The 20,772-nt window shown below is 52.4% G+C and overlaps 2 protein-coding genes across 2 annotated transcripts in view; one reads left to right on the top strand and one right to left on the bottom strand.

Annotated features, from left to right (window-relative positions):
• CMTM4 (CKLF like MARVEL transmembrane domain containing 4) overlaps positions 1-3,525 on the top strand; it is a 73,543-nt gene extending 70,018 nt beyond the window's left edge. Inside the window, exons 3-4 of the mRNA XM_068993260.1 lie at positions 2,169-2,267; positions 3,322-3,525. Of these exons, the coding sequence (XP_068849361.1) occupies positions 2,169-2,267; positions 3,322-3,486 (264 nt within the window). The 3' untranslated portion in view covers positions 3,487-3,525. The remainder of the gene's footprint in view (positions 1-2,168; positions 2,268-3,321) is intronic.
• A 7,968-nt stretch (positions 3,526-11,493) lies between these two features.
• Positions 11,494-20,045, bottom strand: CMTM3 (CKLF like MARVEL transmembrane domain containing 3). The gene is made up of 5 exons (XM_068992721.1): positions 19,899-20,045; positions 16,110-16,265; positions 15,044-15,139; positions 14,533-14,653; positions 11,494-12,587 (listed from the first exon to the last, which is right to left on the bottom strand). The coding sequence occupies exons 1-5, from the start codon at positions 20,043-20,045 to the stop codon at positions 12,559-12,561; spliced, it is 549 nt and encodes a 182-aa protein (XP_068848822.1). The 3' UTR covers positions 11,494-12,558.
• Positions 20,046-20,772: the final 727 nt, after the last annotated feature.

Below are 20,772 nucleotides of genomic sequence, written 5' to 3'. Positions count from 1 at the left end.
TATATGAAATGTCCAGGATAGGCAAATCCTTAAAGATAGAAAAGTAATTGGTAGTTGCCTAGGATTAAGGGAAAGGATGAAGAATTAACTGCTAATGAGTATGAGGTTTGTTTTGAAAGTGCTAAAAATGTTCTAAAATTAAATTGTGGTGAATTATATCTCAATAAAGCTGTTATTAAAATCATATGTGATAGCAGCCGTGCAGGGGTAACTACTTAACACAGGGGTGTAATACTCTAGAATTCCCTAGACTGTCTTTCACAAGTAGATGTATGTTGTGATATGTGAATGCCAAAAAATGGAACCATTAAAGTCAAGCTTTCCCATTTGAACTATCTTGGGTATCTTCCATGTTAAATATAACTATATCATTAGTTTTAATGACTGCATATTGTTCCAATTGGAAATACCATTTTACTTAACAAGTCTTTGATTCTTAAGTATTTCATCTTCAGTTTTTTGCTCTTTTAAATAACATGATGAACATCCTTATGCTTAGGCCTTTTTGCAACTAGTATGCTATTTAAGATGATTTAAGAAGTATGCTGTTTAAGAAGATTTCCAAATGTGGAATTCATAGACAAATAACATGCACGTCTTCAGAGGAAATTGGGCATGTTCAGGGTGGTATAGCTGTAGACACAGGAACCTCTTCAAAATCTCAGCGTTATATCATAAAACATTTCCTCCTGTTTCTGAGTAGACAGAAAAGTCTACTTTCTGAACAAAAGTCTAAAGTTTCTTTGGTTTAGAAACTATAATTGTCTTTATCCCTGCAGCTCCTTACCCAGAGTTGTGTGTAACTAAACACATCCAGGTTTAACTTTGTGAAACATTTGTCCTGGCTTCACGCTGGTCACCACTGAAAACTGCCCTGCTGGTAGACCTCTCTGGGTAGAGTTCGTAGTTGTACTTTGCTGCTGTTCATGAGCAGGGGCAGAAGCAGAGGTGCTGGCCAGGAGTGTGGCAGGAGATGCTGCAGGGCTCAGGACTGTTAGGAGGTGAATGTTGCCATCTTTAAGGAGGAGATGGCCCCCAAAGCCAGGTCAGCCGGCAGGACCCACCGGGCGGTGATGATACAGTCAAGCTGGCACCTAAGCATTGTAGGGTTTTGCCTGGTTTCTCTTTCCCTGGAGCATAGAGGCGCTTTGGTATGACCCAGGCTGTGAGGGTCTAATGCACAACTGGAAATATCAGAAGTAACAATAAACATGCAGGGAACCCTAAGTGTGGGCTAGGCACATGCTTGGTTTTTCATGTACGCCGTTCCACCCAGTCCTTGAAACAACTCTGGAGGGGTGGGGGACTGTGCCCACATATGACACGAGAGGGAAAGTGACCTGTCCACAGTTGTGGGTGGTTAGGCCCCTCGTCTGGGTGTTTATCTGAATCATTGTGCTGTATTCCCCTAGACAAGTAAGACAGGAGCTAAATCTTTGAAGCGTTGGATTTGTAACCTGATTTGCTTTGCAAGGAGCTTAGGGGAAAATCCTCCAGGCTTTAGCATCATGGAGACTTGGAAGACCATGCACGAGGAACAGAAGTGTGCGGCCTGGCTAAGTGTGTGCTCCAGGTCTGGAAGCAGCACTCTTTATATGTCACAAACGCATGAAGGGGCTTCACCAGTTTAAGTCTATTCTTGTCCATAAGAGGATTTGAACGTGTTTTGAAAAGAAGACAATAGAATTCTACCTGGTAATTAGTGAGTGTGTCCTTGTGGGTTAGCAGTTTGGTTCCTATAATAGGTCATTAAGAAATGGTCATTTAACATGGTGACTTCCTTGGTGGTCCAGTGGTTAAGGCTCTGAGCTTCCTCTGCAGAGGGCGTGGGTTCAATACCTGGTCAGGGAAAATGATCCCACATGCCTTGAGGCAAGGTCAAAAAACGAAGAAAGAAAGAAAGAAATGGTAACAGGATGTGTTTGGTTAAAGTGTGGATTTTTCTGTGGTGGTTTATCAAGCAGCATCATTAACTATTTAATTAAATAGGATTAATAGCATCCGCTTTGCCTTCCTCTGTGCAATCAATACCCCTGGGCCACCAAAATAAAAATAAGGAGCCATCAGAGAGGCTGGGCATTGTGCTTTTTATGTCAAAAGTTCTTCAGTGATTTTTTCAGACAAAACCTGCAATGATCCTTTTCAAGTGACTCTATCTTATTCTTTAGGATTTGGTCAACACTGGACTCAGCACTTTCTTTTTCTTTATTGCTTCGATCGTACTGGCTGCTTTAAACCATAAAACCGGAGCAGAAATCGCTGCCGTGGTAAGTGAACGCAAAAGGTCAAAACAAGGCTGGTTCATACACTTTCTGTGCCTTGCTGCTCTGTTCCCTGGGCCTGTGTCCTACTGCTTCTCCTTTAGCCTCTCCTTTGCTAATGATGTCACTGGGCCAGCGGAGGCCCCGGTCCCTTCAGTGCTGTGGTTCTTAAAGTGTGGTCCCTGGAAAGGCAGCATCACCCGGGAGTTTGTTGGAGATGGCGTTCTCAGCCTTCCCCAGAGCTGCCCAATTGGCAGTGTGTTTTAACAAGCTCTCAGATGCACGCTCTGGCTTGGGCACCTCTGCTTCAGTCTCTGTCCAGCGGAGGCCTGGATGTCTGAAAGGGCTGTTGCTTTTAAGGGCCTTCCCTGCCAGTGTGGGGTGCAGTCTGCAGGAAGATGCAGTCTGGACACCACATGGCAGTCAGCACAGTGAGGGGTGGGGGCGGAGGATGGGACCAGGTAAGGTAAGACTGTCTCTCTCTCTGCTCTGCCTTTCTTTATTGTTCGGTATTTACAAAGAATATGCAGCACTTTTATAACTGAGAGGATGGTTAAAAGGTTTATTGAGAGTACTAAACTATGAGCTCTCCAAGGTATCACTCAGTAGGTTCATCAGTCATTATCTAATCATTAAAACACCACCACTTCTGACTCTCAAGCTGCCCACCCAGAGCTGCCCACATGAAAGGCAAGTAGGGCTGGGGAACTAAGATATGGAATGCTGGGCCTTGTGGCTTGATTTGGGGTCACACTTGAGACCCTGATTTTTCATCTACATGGTGTTTTGTCTACGTGGTATTTCTCCCAGGGACCAGTGTCATGAAGGTCTGTGAAAGAGGCCCTTCTGTGATCTTTTTTCCCTTGTAGATCCAGAATACTTCGAAGGGTCCTGAGGCTGCCTTTTTGTGGGTCACATGACTATGAACTTGGCCAGGGTCTGACAGCTGGACATGTAGTGGGGTCTGGGTGTCGGGCTTATAGCCAGGAGAGGCTAATGCACCTCGCTCACTGTAAGCTGCCCAGGGGCCCTGCGGACTAACCCGGCTTGTGTCTTGTAGATATTCGGCTTCTTGGCAACAGCGGCCTACGCGGTGAACACATTCCTGGCCGTGCAGAAGTGGAGGGTCAGCCTCCGACAGCAGAGCGCCAACGACTACATCCGCGCCCGTACTGAGTCCAGAGACGTGGACAGCCGGCCCGAGATCCAGCGCCTGGACACGTGAGGGCGCACTGAGTCTTCTTCCCTCTGGTCCTCATGCCTGTATTTTCAATCAAGTTTTTCTTTCCCTCATCACATCAGATTATCATGTGACTAAGTTGAATTTTGTCCTCCTTGGTAACAGTTCATTCTGGGCAAGAGTTTTCATGGCAGCCCTGATGGGTGCAGGAGGCGGGGGACCCCGTGCCCAGCCTTTCACAGAGGCGGTGGGAGGGTCCTGCCCCCCCTGCCCGCCCCCCCGGGTTTGGTGACCGTGGCAGCCACTGTCCTTGCGGGCCACCGTGTCCCCTTCACTGTCCCTGAGCACAGGCTTCGCAGCTGACTCTGAGCCACCCCCTCATATGTATTCATGATGAGTCAGGACTTTGGATTAAATGGGGGCTGTTAGAGGGGAAAAAACAAATGCAGGGAGTGAAACTTTATGGTTGGAGAGGTGGGTCAGCAGTGCTTTCTGAGCAACCTGCATAGAGGCGCTGGATGCGCTTTAGTCTCGCTGCCAGGATGCCCCTCTTCCCATTGTTTCCATGTCTGAGGGCACTGGGACCCCAGCAGGAGCGTGGACAGCCAGCTGTGACACCAAGGGTCTCGGCGGTGGGTGTGCCTGCTGGGTGCTTTGCTGGCTCTGGGGGAGGCTGGCACACTCTTGGCTGGACTCCAGGGCACTGCTGCCCATCAGGAGGTCACCATCTGTCTCCTACCCTGCTGAGACATCCCTGGAATCATCTTCCTGAATCCAGAGGCTCCTCCAAGAATACGAGGACCATCTTGTTTTCCAGTTTCCTAGCTTCCCTGAATACACCAAGGCCAGACTGCAGATTTCTGTCATCTTACCTTCCCAGATAAAAGCCACAGGAGAAATACAGTTTGTCCCACCAGCCCGGACCCTTGCCCATTTGCTGGCCTCACGGACCAGAGGTGGGGACATGCCTCTGTTTCAAGGGTATGCACTGATTTTCAAACACCTGAGAAGAGTTTTAGAGTGAATTCCGAGTGGCTCCGTCTAGGATTTGAAAACTACTTGAATCTGCACCATGACACCCCCTTTCACTGATGTTTCGGAGGGCGACGACCCTGTACCTCAGGGTCATAACTATGAACGTCGAACTTGGAGGCTGTCGGGGAACATTTTAGTTACGTAAGGTTTTTTATGAATTCTCGATAAAGTGAAGATTATTGTGACTAAGTTACACAAGCCCCTGCGATGCTGTAGTTTTTTGTTTTTTTCTGTTGGAGACTAATTGTTTCTCTTACGGAAAGTTTGTTTTTACATGTCGAGTTTTCACTCTGAACTGTCCTTAATGTTTACAAACCTCACTCTAGCTCTAATATTTTGTGTTTCACCCTCACCAAGGAAAAGAACGCTCACTGCTGGTGGGAAGATTTTGCATTAATGAGGAGAGTCCCCAGGATCTTGTGCTAGTGAGCGCTTGCAGCTTCAGCAGCGGGCAGTGTCATGAGAGAGGGGGCCTCGGGGAGCAGAGCCTGTGTGAGAAATGTCCAGCCCTGCACAGGCTGGCATTGCCTTCTGCAGAGCGGAGCAGCGTACGATTTCCTGCATGGGTGTCTTCGTCAGGTAGCACTGCTTGGCTGGGGACCCTGTAGGAAATGCTACTGTGCCGTCTCTGAAGGGTTGGGGTTAGGGCTCCCTGAACTGAACATCCTATACAACTCAAGTTCTGCTGAAGTTCCTTTCTGGGGCTGTGACCCAGGCCACCTGTTCAAGCCCCTGGTCTGGTCAGAGACCCAGCTTGTCTGGGAGTAACTGACCTCCCACTGTCCCCAGCTAGGGCAGCCAGGCCTGGTCACGGCGGGTCTGACTGAGCCCTCTTCCCATGGATGTTGTGAGGCCGTACAAACCAGGCTTCACAAACCTCATACCTATTATGTGTAGTGACTTTTGAGGAGATTATGACATCTGGATTTTATCTGTTCATTTTATATATTTATTTTGCATTTGTAGAGTGTATATGCTTCGTCAAAATGGGGCTTATTGCCCTCTGAGAGTTCCATTTAAAAACAGGGTTACAAAGACTCAGCCTTGCATCAGATGGGGCCCACTTAGAAGGACCACCCTGAACTTTATCAGAAATCTCCTTCTGGGATTCATGTTACTTAGCCTCAATAAAAAGCTGCCTTTGAAGTGAGATTGGAAAAAAGAAGACTCTTCAGGCGTGGGTTGTTGCCCAAGTTTTTCCAAGTCACTTCAATAAAACCAGTTTATCATCCGGCTGAAAGGAGTCTGTTGGTATCCTGAGGATGTATTGTCAGCTGCAAGGAACAGTTCTGAAGCCCGCTGAAGTTGTACATGCCGACAGATGATAAAAAGTGATGACACCTTGTGCCATAGGCCACTTAAGAATTAATTTACATGTTAGTGGTAGAATCTTGGAATTATTTATGTCCCTGTAACTATTTAAAGTCCTTTGTGCCATGAGGCTCTCCCATGGTTTTTGTAAATATATTTCTTTATATTTAATTAGCTCCCAGTATAGCCAAAAGTGACCAGATGTACTTACTGGTGTACTGTAGAGTCATAAGTCTTGTCACGTGGTGAGAAGGAAGGAAGGAATGTGGTTCTAGTGTGAACGGAAAGATACTCGCATTTTCTTTGCGTTGTTTCTGTGTATGAACAAGACAATCTAGATTTGGGGAGGCTTAAAAGGGCTTTTTTTTTTTTCTTTTTTGCAAATTGAAATAAGCTTATTTTTGCATTTAACAGTTGTAATATGGACCAGCGTCAGTTTGGTTTGGGGAATTTTTAAGACTGAGGCAATCTTAGTGTTTTTTAATTTTCTGGTGGGATGATATTGGCATTCACAGTTGATGCCCAACTTGTGTACATTTGAATTTGTTCCTGGAGACTGGATGGTTGAAACCCTCAAGCATTTGGTGGAACCTCTGGTGGTTTTAGATGGATGCAAACACTGACGTCTTCAGAGAAAGTTTATCCTGGCATCGATCTGGTTGATGTGGTATTTTTTCTTTTCTCTGATTCTCCTCTACCCTCCCTTCACATTGCCGAAGGCATGGCAGGGGGGTGGGGTGCCTTATCCCTTTCATACGGAGAGATTCCAGTCACGAGAGCCTAAAGATACTTGTCAGCTCTATAAAGATACTTGTCAGCTCTATATAAAGCCAGGGAAGGCACAAGCAGTTACAGATTAAAACCTCATAGCAGAAGTTCTATTTGAAGTAAAAGAAACAGATTTTCACTCGGCAGCAAGTCATTCAAGAGAGACTACCTTTGCCCACAGAAAGGCAAGAATGTTGACGCCTGCCCAGTCCCAATATCCATGTCTTCCTTGGCAGCTTGAACCAAAGTGCCAACGTGGATGGAGCCCAGGCTGGCTGCAGGGAAGCTGGAGACCCAGTCTGTTTCTGGGGGCTTGGCTCTGGGAAGTGGATGTCACCCCCTACCCTTTGGGCACCATCACTGTCCCTTAGCTAAAGGCTCCTTCCTGTGGGCAGGCATGGAGTGCCTCTGACCCCACCCCATGTCAGAGGCTTCTTGAGAGAGCTTTGTGACTCAGTTGAAAACATTCCTAGTCTTTTAAAGTTTGCAGTTTCATTCGCCTTTCTTTGAGGCTTTCTGAGTGACTCAGTCTTGGGTTGAGCCACAGGCAGCCTCTGAGGAGATAAAGCACTAACTCTGGTCTGCACATGTATGTGAATTCCTGCTTGCAGCAAATGACCCTTGAATACCTCCTCCAGGTGTCATGTGTGTGTGGCCCAAGCTCACCTTTTCTCATAGACTCACCTGTGCTGTTTGGGAAGGAACCCCTCGCCGCTCCATGTGTTTAAGAGGTGGACCAAGTCCCTAATCTTGGGCTTTGCAGGATTTTCTGTGGGCTGTTCTTAGAATATGCCCTAACAGAGTGTGGAGACAACACGTGGCCACTTTAGGGATTCTGGGAGGCAATGACGATGTAAGTGGGTCCCGGTGTGCCACCCATGTTCCAGACAAAGCAACCACGAAGTCTTTGTGCCAAGGCCCGATAGTCATTTTCTCCACATGTGGTTTACCGGAAAACATGACACTAAGCAGATAGCAAAAGGAGAAACCAACTCAGCTGAGGGCTGCTTCTAAATTGACTGTCCCAACCACATAAAAAATGGCTTCCTGCTCTAGTGACTGCCATTAGCGAGTGAGGTCTCCAGACACATTTCCAGCCCCTGGTGAAGTGTGCAGAACCCAGGGGCTCTCTTATTTCATCAGCACCCACTCCCAGGACTAGCTCGGTGACAGCTGATGAGGGAGCGAGCAGGGGCGGGTCTGGGAGGTGAGAAGAGCAGGGAGGAGGCCCAAATCATCTGCTGAGGGCCTGTCAAGAGCACTGGACATGGTTACCCACCCTGGCTGTGCTTGGTTAACTACATCCTGCCCTGGATGGATGTAGGAAAAGCGAGGTCTTGTATTCTGGAACCCACGTGAGAGCGGGAGCCGAATGTGGGGACCAGCGTGCCTGGGCGCTGCTGGGCTCTTTGTGTGAGTTTGGGAACTCACAGGTGTGGGCAGGTGACTCAGATTCTGATCTGGGGCCCCCTCAGAGAGGACGCAGACCCGACACCGCCTGCCTTGAGCCGTGTAAACCTTCCTGGCTCTTTGTAAAAATCTTCATTTCTTCTCCCCTCAGCAGATATAGCTGAAATCATAACTGTCTGGTTGAGAAGGTAATTGGAAATCTTTGGCTCTTTACATTTCTTTTATTTAGAAACCTTTTCTGCTCTCAATATCTGTTAGATCTAAAGTTTTTTTTTCTCAAAGTTTAATGTTTGTTTAGCTTTTCTTCATACCAGTAAATGGCATTTATATACTTATAGGCTTGAAACTCCCTTCTTTGGTTTAGATTATATTCTCATTTCATTTGTATGTAATTTCTCAGCCTTGGGGATTTATTTTTTCCTTTCTTGTTTTTATTATTCTATAAACATTAAAAAAATTACCCACCAGCCCACTGAGTCTAAATCAGTGGCAATTTGCCTAAAGTTTAGTTTATGGATCCTTGAATTATGTGTCCTTTTCACAGGATTAGTTTGTTGTCTAGCTTTCATTCCAAGACTTCAGTCTGGGTGACTTGCCATCTGGACACCCTGGTGTGTCATGTCTCTTTTGGGATGCATTCTACACAGGGCTGAGAGCCTTCAAGAAGGGGTTAATAGCCTGGACTCTACTGAGCTACATCAGAACTTTCATTTAGAGTAGGACCTTGTCTCAAATGACCTTAATCAGCTTTGCTGGCAGGATTAGGGTGAGGCCCGAGTTTTTCACCATTGCGCCTCAGAAGAGAGAACGCGTGACACAATTGATTTGACGAGGGTTTGTACAGGATTCAGTAATAATCTGAAACTATCCAATTTGAGTCATCTTGGGAGGATGCTGCTGAAACCCGGTAGGAAGCGCCCCTTTTATTAGGACAGCCATCTGAAGGAGCGGTCAGGAAGCGAGGACAGCATGGGGTCCTGGTGCCCAAGCAGGCAGGGCCGCACCTGGCTGCTTCCCTCTGTGGCCCATTTTGCTTTCCTGCCTTTCCCAGAATCGACTTCCCAAGATTCAGGACTTTGCTCTCCTCTCTGCAGATGTGAGGAAGGCAGATACTCGGGGCTTGGAGGGCAAACTGACTGGGCCAAGGCCTCCTGGGGGAGCTCAAGGGTGGGACGCCTGTGCACCGCCCACATCCCCCTAGGACTGGCCCAGGCCCAAGGCCTCACCCACTCCCAGCTCTGTCGCTCTGTAACCTGTTTAAAAACGAGTTTTCAAACCCTGCCTCATGATGAAACTGACGTGTGTGGATAAAACCAATGCTTTTCCTAAGCAATAAGAGAACGCTAGGGGGCGAAACTATTTGTATATGTTGAAATTTGTAAGGGTTCAGGAACCCATGGCAAAAACACTTAGCTATTTATTACAAGTATGACTGTACTTTTTCCTTTTCCCAAAGTAGGTAGTTGTGTCTTTGGATATTCTAAGACAAATAATAATCACTTCACCTTGGTGCCTTCCGTGTCAGTCACATAAACACTCCCGTCAATCATGGAATTGAAAAGGATGCACATTTGGTTCAACAGATAACACTATTTTTGTAGCATGATTTTAGATTGTGTCCTTTTAATATTGCTTTCAGCAATGCTAGTTTTGAGGTTCGGTCGTTTTCCCTGTAAAACTAAAGAAATCCAACCCCTCAGCTTTCCCTTGTCTCTTCTCTGCTGCTTTCTCCCCAACATCTCGTTTCCGCTTACTTAAACAGTCTGAGAGTAAGAGTATATTTCTGTGAAATAGTTACTAATCAGTATAACTGCATTTGGCATTTTTTTACCCACTTGCTACTTCTGAACAGCCACTGCTCACCTCAGATAGTAAGAGGAAAGTAGTTCCATAAGAACAGAACAGAACATTCTCGGTGCTCTGACTTCCCCTTCTTTGGGTCTGAAATGGTGACAAGCCCTTTCCCGGTTGCTGCCCGTCTTGCAGATCCGCTCAGGCCACCAGCTTGCCTCTGCCCGTGTGAGGCGTCCTGGGGCGGGAGTGGGAGTGGGGACTCTGCTGGCCTCGGGCTCATCTTCCACTCGGACCTCTGGTTTGTGGATGCCCTGGATAGGTTCGATGGCCCTTTCTGGTTTTCCAGCCCAAACATACTAGATTCCGTGCTGTGATGAGCTTGATGAAGACACAGACGACCTTTTGCTTTCCCGCCCCTGCAGGACTGAGTTAGTTATGTCTGGTCAAGAGAAATCTTGAGGAAACTAGCTGAGTCCATTTAAAATGAAGGAATGGATTTATTGAAATATAAAAGAAATTTTTTTTTTCCGCTTTGAAGGGTCAGACAGAATGTGTCATTATTTTCTAACAAAGGAAGACGAGTCAGATGGCTGATAATTCCCATGTGACTACTCTGGTACTTGGCCCAGTGGTACTTGGGGGAGGGGCGATGTTAATTTAATAACTACTACACTTTGCTTCTTAAAAGTCTATTTCCTTTAACAGTATAGATGCAGCTGTGGGGTGAGCTGAGGTGATGTGTGTTCAGCAAACTTCAGTTTCTGCTATTGGTCAGTCCGAGCTCCCATCCTGGCTTCTGAGGCTGGTGTGGGCACCATTCAGCTCCCACCAGCCCCAGATTTGACTATCCATTCAGAGTGGTTTGGGGGCCCCAGAGCCTTCGCTCCTGTTGGTTTATTCCTGACAGCCTACAAAGCCTCACACTGCCCTCAGTTTTCCCCCTTTATTTCTTTTGAAGGACCAATTTTTTCACGGTACTTGTCCTGATTGTTTTCATAGTGTTCAAATCTGTATTTTTGTATGTAGAGGGAAATAATTTTCTCAACACTAATCGCTAATAAATACTGAATTGTCATGAAGGAGTTCTTGTTTAATAAACGGACGTGTAAAAACAGTATTGTCTCTTTCTTCACTCTGCCTTGCTCCCGCCCCTTCAAAGCCTGTGGCCTGGATCCTGAAACAGGCTTGTGAGGTGGGGGCCAAACAGCCACCGTGGAGGGTGAGGACACTTCGGTATTGCTGTTGACCAGTGGCTTGGCCAGGGCTGGCAAGGTGGAGCCACTCCCAGCAGCCCATCGGCTTTTCCAGGTTCTACTTTTATACGTGTTTTCAGAACACGTTACATATTGTGCGAAAAGCTGGGGCAGAGTGCCCTGATCTTTCCCATCGCCTGGGCCAAGACACTGACTCACTGTGGGATTGTTACCTACCTTGATGTGAGAAGCTGAGACCCCAGGCCTCTTGTGGAGACCTGAGCAAGTCACAGAACCTTCCGTCAGATTCCTGGACTACGAGAGGACCATGTGAGGAGTAAAGAGCCCCCACGAAGATGCCTGGCGGGGAGCAAGTGCGCGGGCATCGCCGCTGTAACCTGCAGATGCAGGATCCACGTGGTGCGTGGGACCACGCGGTGCTGATGCATCTCACCTGACAGCGTTGCTCTGGTGTGTAAGGTTTTTATCAAACACACACACTCCAAGCAGGAAGTGAGTCTGGTTTAATCCATGATGGCTTTTTTCAGGATAGGAGATTCACATGCAAGAGAAGAAGAAAAGACTACAAATGCCCAAAACATGGGTCCAGAACTCTGGCTCATTCACAAGGTCTCTTGGGTCACAGGAAATGCCACTGAAGAAGCTGCTTTTGTGTTAAAAAAAAAAAAAAATCATACATAAAGTAACAAAATCCCATTGAAGATATATGCACAGCATAAGGTCCTTAGGTGAACACAGAAGGCACGTCTCACCCCTCATGTGGGTCAGGTGTCCAGAAATACATTGTCCTGAGGGCCTGGGAGCCGCTCACCTGCTGACGGCCCCAGGAAAGAGAGGGTTGGGCTGGGCCTGCCCCTGCCACTTGCTATTTGGAGCCCTCAATCTTTTGGACCTGGTAAGCTTGTCTACAAGCTTTGCTTTGAAACAGTCGTACACCCAGAATAGGCAGGTCACCTGAAGTCATGGTCCTGGTCTCCAAAAGTGTGAGGTGGGCAATGGAACCTACTCTCTCCTAGGTCACAGGGTAGAGGCTAGTTTTCTCCCTACTTCAAGAATGAAGAGGGAACTGGTGCTCCTTGAACAAAAGAATTTTTGGAAGGATCATTATTGACAAAGTGCCTGGCATGAGCAGGGGCCCCAGCCACAGACAGAAACCACCGGGGCCCAGGGCTTGGCCTTGTGGCAGTCTTTATCTTGTTTCTCTCCCCCACACCCACCACAGCATGAAGGGCCCCCTGTGATGGGGTAACAAGGCTCCATCTGCTCTGTCCCCTGTGCTTATTTTTGGCAGAGAGGTTAAAGGGCTTAAGGTCCTGGGGTAGAAATGAGAAGGGGCAGAATATTCACAATGCCATCACGGCAGAGAGGCTGGACAGTGCTAAGCCAAGGGTTGCCATTGTGTATAGGGGGCTCAGGAATGTTGCTTGGGGCTGTAAGGAGGCCTGCTCCGTCAGCAGCTCCCACTGCTGCTTGAGAAATCACAGCCTCCCTCCCAACAGGCTTCCTGGCCACATTCTGGCCGACCTGGTCAAAAAGTGCGGGAGTGGAGGCCTGCGTGGCTCAGGTGCCAGGGCAGGGCAGGTCTTCAGTCGGAGTCAGAGTCGGAATTCTCTTCTGAAAGGAAAGCAGAGAGGACACTTGGCAGGAGTTCTGGGGCCAGTGGTACCTGAGAGCTGACTCCGGGGAGGTGCTGTCAGCTAGAACCCTGGGCCCAGGCCGCAACAGCTGATGGTGGTGTCCGCTTGGTGTGGGGACTATGAGTGCCTGGGACCCTCTAGGCTGCAGCAGAAGGGAGGCGGGGAACCCAGATGCCCCTTCCTCTGGGGCCCCAGGCCCTCCCAATCTGCCTGGCTGTTCTCACTGCAGGCGGCAGGCTTGTGTATCTGCACCCCACCACACCCCACAGCACCCCCCCCCCCCCGTTGCCCCCCAGCCCGCAGTGGGGCTGGCTGTTGTCCGAGAAACTAAAACATCCTGGAAAAGCAGGAAGCTTGTTTTTAGCCATTTCAGTCTCCCCTGCCCCAGGAGTTTCAATGTCACCTGCCTGGGGACAGCAGGCCCTCAGTGGAAAGAAGCCCCGCAAAAGCCCACCTTGTCTCTGTCCCGCCCTGGGTCACTGCTGATCCTCACAGGGCATGGCCACCTGTTCCAGAAACACCTCACCTGGACGGGGGCACCTGCCCTTTACAGTCTGTTGTCCTCACTCCCCCTGCCCCATTTACTTTGCCTGCACACTCCTACAAATCTATCAAAACCCAGCTCGGGTCGCCTCCACAGCCTCCGAGCTGGCCCATAGGATGGGTGCTCCCTCGGCTGCTTCATCTCCACCTCTGTGACCCCTCGTTTTGCTGTTATAGTTGAAGTCAACTTGGGTTCCTCCTGCTCCCTGTTCATGCCCTGCATGTACACCACCACTCTCTCTCTCGGTCTGATTCCTGCCCTCTCAACTCCCTGAGGGCAGGTAGTTATCTTGCCCATCTGCACATCCCTAGGGCCCAGCACATGGCAGCCTCAGCAGGTGTTTAGGTCAACAGATGCTGACAGAAGGGCTGGGAGGGATCGGGGACACCAGGCTTGTGGGGAGGAGTTGTGCTGAGCCAAACATCTGATTTACTCACTTGCAAGGAGCTGACATCTGTCTATCCATTTAAAGCCTGCCTGGGGGTTTGGAGAGGAACAGGCAGGTAAACAGCTTGGGGCCTCTATCCCAGGTCAGCTCCTGGGCTTCCCTGCATTTCTGTGTGGGAGCCTTCACTGCCCCTCCAGGTCCTGCCCCTCTGGGCAGGGACCTCTATCTCCTCTGATGGCCTCCCTGGGCAGGAAAGCCCCAGGCTGCGGCTGAGGAAGCCCTGAGAGATCACAAGCTCCAAACTGGCTTGGTCCCTCTGGGCATGTCCCTCAAGGCCCCCCCTGTGCTGCACATATGCACGCCAAGGATGTGACGTGTTGGTATGGGTGCTGTCACGGATGGGAAAACCAGCCATCCAGCTTGCAGGTTTTTCCTTTCTTTTTAGGTCAGGTAATGGCACAACAGCCATTCTGAGCCGAAGGATGGCTGGAGGAGGCCAGAAAGTCTGTGGCACTTTTCCCTGGATATAAAAAATATCCATCCTTGGATAAAACAAGCCCGAGCTGCCCTGTATCTGCCTGGGTGCTGTGGATAAGAGCTTGGCTTGCTGGTCTTTAAGCTGAGGGGCAGGCATGACTGGAGACAGGGGTGCTCTCTGGGACCAGTGACTGCTCTGCAGCCCAGTGGACAGCACCTAGGAGTGGTCTCGTGAGGTGAGGAGGTGCCAGGCGTGCCCTCAGCGTGCCCTTCCTGGAGAGGCCGAAGCCCCAGAGAACCGTGTGTTCCCCGGAGGGGAGCAGTTTTATCACCAGTGCCACAAGAAGAGATACTAGAATCATGCTGTGAACACACTTCCTGCCCACGGGGAGAGAGGAAATGCTCTTACTCCAGCCTTAAACTAGCCAAGAGCCCCCAAGGGAGGGTCCCCGCAGCAACCATCCCAGGTGACAAGCCCGGTTCTCTGTCGGAACCCACAGGGTGGCCACCCACCTTCTGCCTTGTCAGCTGTGGTCTCGTGTGCGGAGTCCTCTTGTTTGAGGAATTTGGCCACGTCGTTAAAGATCAGGTAGAAGTCAATGGCAAACACGATGGTGGCAAAGAAGCCAAATACCTGTGGGAGACGGGCGGGGCGGATGGCACGTGTCAGCAGGAGCAGGGACCTGGGAAGGGGAAGGCCGCCCCGGGCACCTGCCGCCCTGTCCCCATAGCTTGTCTTCATCTGCTTGGATAAGCAGCTCAGAATGGCGGGCACAGACCCCCTCCCATTAATAACAGATAGGCAATCGAGCTGTTCATTTGGTTTGGCCAACAGCTTTTCCAAATTCCGGGCAGAGTCTGTCTTCAACCAGAGGACTGTGGCGTTGCTGAGAACCACAATCAAAGGCCAAGGTACCTCAGCAGAGGCAGACTGTGCCCAAAGAGCTAGGAGGGGTACCCACTTAGGAGTGGGGTGAACGTGAGTGGGGCACCCCCCCTTCCCAGAGGTTGGGGAGCAACTCACCCCGGCTGCTTTGGAAGCCCCATCTGGGTATTTGGCCACGGCTGTGATGGAGATGGCGAAGTAGATGAGGGCAGCTGTGACACAGCGGAGGAAGTCCTGGGGAGACAGGGGTGCAGCCACACGGCTGTGAGCTCCCTGCTGTGGGGCACAGAGCATGGGAAGGTGGCCACGGGGAGCTGAGGCAGGGGAGAGGGGCTCAGAAGGGTAGTGTGTGCCAAGGACAGGGCTGGAATCCCGCTGTCAGATCCGGGACACAGGCAGAGCCCCCAGACCAGCCTCCATGCACTCCCCCTTCCAGGCCCCACCTGCACGCCCTGGTCCTCCTCCAGTCTCGACTCCTGCCCTGTCCAGGTGCCTCCTGCCTGCCATTCTCTGACAGGTGGACAACAGGGTACAGACCAGGCTGCAGCCCACCCTGTGGCCTGGCCCATCTGGTGGGGAGGGAGAAGTTGGAACCCTTGTCACCCGCTCCCTCTGGCTCTCCAATAGTGAGATCTGGTCACCGGTCTTGCTCTGCCACATGCTTGTGGCAGATCCATTTAGGTACCACGGTTTGCACCTGCTGATCCCTAAAATGGGGACAGGAGAAAGCTGGAGACCAGGGTTCAAGTGTTTCAAGTGTACCTTTGCTGTTCCTTCTGACTCATTTCATACAGCAAAGTCCAGGGTGGGTTTCTGGGCCCTCCCAGGTGATAAAATGAGTTGCCAGATGGCTGAGATCTGGGGGAGTCCTGCAAGTCCTCAGTTAACCCGCCCTGCCCCATATGGAAATGGCTAGAATTCCTGCGGCTTGAGGCTCATTCCGAAAGGCCCAGCTGGGAGCACCAGCGCCACCTGATGGCCAAGGGTGAGAATGCCATCTGGGTTCACAGCCTCATAGAGGGACCCTGGAGGCCCAGGAGGCGGGCAACCTGCTCTGGGTCCCCTGGTTGCTGCATTGTGAGGCCTGGATCATCTGAGGCCAGGCCTACCCCAACAGGTTCCAACTAACTGCAAACAGCCTCCAGTGACTTGAAGGGAGGGTGAGGGCCGGCCAACCCCTTCCTCCTGGGGCCCCAGCCCTCACCATCATGGGCCAGCACAAGCCCTGCCACTTGTCATTCAGCTGCATGGCATCAGCAAAGAGGAAGCAGAGGGCCAGCAGGAACTCCAGCAGGGGCGCCGTGAGGAAGGCAGATGCTGAGGACGCCACATAGCAGACGAAGATGATGAACGAGAGACCCTGGGAGGCGAGGGAGGGAGAGGTCAGGGCCTGTGCACAGCCCCACCCTGCAGGCAGGAAGAGAGGTGGCTCCAGCAGGGAGTGACCTGCCCAGTTCTGCAGCCGCAGGATTAGAACTCACAGGGTGCTGCCCCCAGTGCCTCTGGGCATGGCCCTGCACCCAGACTCAGGCTAGCTCCCTGCCAGGACCCAATGAGGAAGCCCCAGCCTCTCACAGCGTCCAGTACCCCAGAAGGCTACCTCCCCGCCACCCACCCCTGAGGCTCTGTAGCAGAATCCACCCAACCCAGATGATGCTCCACAGGGTAGAATCAAACCTACACTCTCTCAAAGGCAGTCAACTAAGCAAGAGCCAGTTTGAGAAAATTACACCCCGAACCCAAGAGCTGTGCTGTTCAATGAATGAAGAATTTACATGAAAACCAGGATACAAATCTGGCACTTTAGTTAATAATATGCCTGCTGAAGTATTCAAGAGTTGAAATGTACTGATGTCTGCAATTTACTTTGGATGCACCAAAAATAAAACAGATTGGACTCCCCTGGTGGTACAGTGGATAAGAATCTGCCTGCCAATGCAGGGGACACTGGTTTGATCCCTGGTCCAGGAAGACTCCACATGTCAAGGAGCAACTGAGCCTGTGTGTGCTGCAACTACTGAAGCCCATTCACCAAGAGCCTGTGCTCCAGCAACAAGCAAAACCACAGTAAGAAGCCCATGCACCGCAATGAAGAGTAGCCTCTGCTCGCCGTAACTAGAGAAAGCTGGCCCAGTGCAACCAAAAATAAAGTATAAAAAAGTTAAAAAAATGGACTGATGGACAGAGAGATATGTGACAGGGGCTTCCCTGAAAGCTCAGTTGGTCAAGAATCCACCTGAAATGCAGGAGACCCCAGTTCGATTCCTGGGTCGGGAAGATCTGCTGCAGAAGGGATGGATAGGCTACACACTAGAGTATTCTTGGGCTTCCCTTGTGGTTCAGCTGGTAAAGAATTTGCCTGCAATGTGGGAGATCTGGGTTCGATACCTGCTTTGGGAAGATCCCCTGGAGAAGGTAACGGCTACCCACTCCAGTATTCTGGCCTGGAGAATACCATGGACTATGGGTCACAAAGAGTCAGCCAGGTCGCCAAGAGATTTGAGAGCAAGTAAGTAGCAAATAAGGCAATGTGTTACCAACTGTATAATTGGTGGGCATATGTTTTTGCTGTATATTTTCAAATTTTCATAATAAGGAAAAAACATCCAGAGGGAGAGGGAGTGGTGACATTGCCACTGCATGCCCTGCTGCGTCACAGGTCCCGCCTTTGTGGAAGGAGGGGCAAGGTGTCATGAGGAACTGATTGAGAATGAGATGTTTTCTGCAGCATTGGCAACTGATGCGGGAGGATGCCAAGGCCCGGTTAGTTCCGCAGACCGTGCACTGGGAAGGGCAGACAGGCTTGATGGGGCTGTTCACAGGGCCCAGGGTCTGACGAGGCTTGTGAGAGCTCCTCACCAGCACCCGTGCACCCAGTGCCGTTCACAGCCCACTTTGCAGATGAGAAGAGTGAGGTTGACAGATGAAGTGGCTTGCTCAGTGTCATACAGCTAATAAAAGGGCATCAGAATTTGAACTCTGGTCTGGCTGACTCCACATGTGGAATTCTTAAGCAATCCTGCTCCGTGGTTGCTGGCCCTTTTCCGTCCTGGTTTCGGTCACTCTGGCTGGGTTTGAGCACGTCCATAGCTGAGTAGCTCAGAGCAGGGTAGGGGGGCTCGGGAGGGATGACACCCAGATGCCCCACAGGGGGCACCATGGTGACTTCAGACAAATGAGCTGCAGAGCACGGGCGTCTGCTCTGAACATGACAACGGAGGTAGCTGAGCCCAGCTTGAACAGATGGGAAACTGAGGCACAGAGATGTGCTGAGAGGCTGCTGGAGCCTCCCAAGAAGACAAGACCACGGGACCCTGGCCCAACCCTATCCTCTACTTCCTGTGCCAAAGGCTGTTATCGGTGGCCCTCATTTTCCTTTCCCCTACCCCCAGAGCCTGATTCTGGGGATCCCCCTTTTGATTCTGTTCCTCATTCCCCAGATCCCTGGTGGCAACTTCCTCCCCGTTCCTGCCCATGTCAGCCTCCCACTTGCTTGGGCCTGGGGGCAGCCAGAGGTGACCTGAGAGGCAGAGTGATCTCAACTGGCTCCCCTTGCCTCTTCAGTGCCCATCCCTCATCCGTCCTTCCCCCCCTTTCATCCACCTGGACCCAGGATCTTGGTGCCCAGTTTTGCCAAGAGCCTCCTCTACGCTCTGGCCACTCCTCTTCCACCCATGAGAAGGGTCTGAGTTGAGTGTGTTTGGGGTCCCCTCAGTGGGCCTTGGACTCAAGGCTTCTCTCCACAAATGTGGCTCCTATCAGTCTGCAAAGCGGCCAACCAGGAGGCAACTCCCAGCAGTGTGAGCTGAGTCCGGGATCCGGGTGCCTCATGTGGGGAGTTGGACAGGTGCTGGCTTTGTGACCTCTGAGCTGACCCCAGAGGCAGGAGGAGGCGGTAGGACCGACGCCTGCCATCTGCCCCCTGAGAGCCCAAAAGAGAGGTGGGCACAGAGTCCTTCCTTTGATCCCTGGTGTTCTCAACCATGCTGTCACCTGACCTGCAACTCATCCGGGTCAAATCCCCTAGATGCTGGGGCCTCAGCTTTCCCGTCTGCAAAGTGGGAATAATGACAGGCGTTATCAAATTGCTGGAGATCCAAGGAACAAGTGCTTCTGCCTCATCCCGCCTCCCCGCTAGGCGTCTTCCTTCCCTTCCCTCCCCTCCACGGAGGCCAGCTCCAACCCCCAACCCCACAGGCCGACAGTGCGAGGGATTTTCAGAGTGTCCCGAAGACAAAGGGCTGAAGGGCGTGGGTGGGGGGTGCGGGAAGAAGGAAGGAGCTCAGCGAGGGTGGGACGGCTGGCGCTGGATCCCAGCGAGGGCGGGGAAGAGGGGGATGAAGTCATCCCCCCCGCGCCCCTCCGCAGTCTGGGTGGGGGTAGGCTCCTGCGCGCCCCCCAACCTTGTGGCCCGGGCCTCACCCAATCCCGGGGGGTCGCCCCTCCCGGCTATCGGGACTCCACTCTGGCTTCCGCCCAGCAGCTCGAGGCCGGGTCGGTCCTCCCTGCGCCCGAGGAAGCGAGCCAAGGAGCCGTGGGCCCACCCTGGGTCGCGAAGGGCCGATGCCTCCCGGGCCAGAGCGGGGCGTGGCGGGAGGTTTCGCGGAGCGGGGTGCCCGTGAGGGAGGCCTGAAGATGCGGGGACGCAGCCCGTCCCAGGGGCCCAGAGAGGGCGGAGGCGCCGGAGGTCACACAGCGCCGGGCTGGGCTCCCCGGGGTCCGGCCGCCGCGTCGGTGAGCCCCCTCCCCGGGATCCCCTGAGGCCCCCGCATCGCCTGCGACCAGCGCGCGGCTCAGCTTCAACGAGCCCATCCCAAACGGGGGAAGTTTGCCCAACTCAGCCCAACTCGGGGGGCTGCGAGCGAGGCCGGCGGGCGGGACGCCGGGCGTGCAGACGGCGGCGCCCCCAGCCCCATGCCCGGGGGCTGCAGGCGGGGGGCGGCCGCTGGGGGCCGGGCTCCGCCTGGAGGGGGGCCGTGGGCGCCGCACTCACCGTCTCCGCCAGCAGGAGGCGGCCTTTGAGCGAGCAGAGGAAGGCGCGCGCCGGCAGGAGGGCACGGAGCCCGGGAAGGGCCGCGCTGGGCTGGGACCGGCCGGCGGGCTCGGGGTCCGGGTCGGGCTCCGGGTCTGGGGGCCACATGGCGGCGGCGGCGGCCGATGCTGAGGCTCGGCCTCGCTCCCTCTCACCCTGCGCCCGGGAGGGAAGCGGAAACCCCGACTGTGCGGAAGGAGAGCGGGGCTAGACTCGCAGGGCGCGGGGGTGCATCCCTGCCGCTCCGCCCCCACTCCCGCCCCGCCCCACCCCTCCTCCCTTGCTGGGCTCTTCTCGCCTCCTCGCCTGCAGCCTTCCTCCCTGACTCCTGCCCCCTCCTCTCCTCTCTCCCCTCTTCCGCCCGCCTTCCTCCTCCTCCGCCCCTCCTACCCCTCGAACCTCGGCTGCCCGCACTCCTGCAGCCCGCGCTGGCCCGGGGCTTCCTCAGACCCCCGCCTTCTCCCCTCACCCCTGTCCTGGCGGCCGGAGACCTTCTTCTTGCCGCCACCCAACACTCCGTCGGAGCTCTCAAACCACCCCTCCTTGCCCAGAAGATTGTCGGCTTTCGCTGTCTCCCGTCTAACTTCCTGCCCATGCGTGCTGGGGACCCAGGAACTTAGGCCTTCAAAGAGCGAGAAAACTCTGTCTTCCTGCGGCTTTGACCCCCACGGTCAGCTCCCTGCCCTACTCCCTCTCTCTCTGCACTGGCCACCGCACCCCTCTTTGGCCTGCCCAGCCTCCTGGAGTTTCTTCTTTGGCTGCCCCAGCCCTGGATTCGGCAGCGCCCCCCGCCCCCCACGCCACACACGCATCTTCATCCTGGGAGGACTCCCAA

Source organism: Capricornis sumatraensis, chromosome 20 (genome assembly GCF_032405125.1).
Source record: "Capricornis sumatraensis isolate serow.1 chromosome 20, serow.2, whole genome shotgun sequence".
Taxonomy (NCBI): Eukaryota; Metazoa; Chordata; class Mammalia; order Artiodactyla; family Bovidae; genus Capricornis; species Capricornis sumatraensis.
Note: the sequence above shows the minus strand (reverse complement) of the source record. Positions and strands in the feature narration are given on the sequence as shown.

Excerpts from the sequence above, each read along its gene's own strand:
- CMTM3 (XM_068992721.1), bottom strand. The coding sequence starts at position 20,045 with ATGTGGCCCCCAGACCCGGAGCCCGACCCGGACCCCGAGCCCGCCGGC. Across the intron at positions 16,266-19,898 it reads GCCTCCTGCTGGCGGAGACG|GGTCTCTCGTTCATCATCTT; the intron begins GTGAGTGCGGCG and ends CTCGCCTCCCAG. Across the intron at positions 12,588-14,532 it reads CACAGCTGACAAGGCAGAAG|AAGAGAATTCCGACTCTGAC; the intron begins GTGGGTGGCCAC and ends CTTTCCTTTCAG.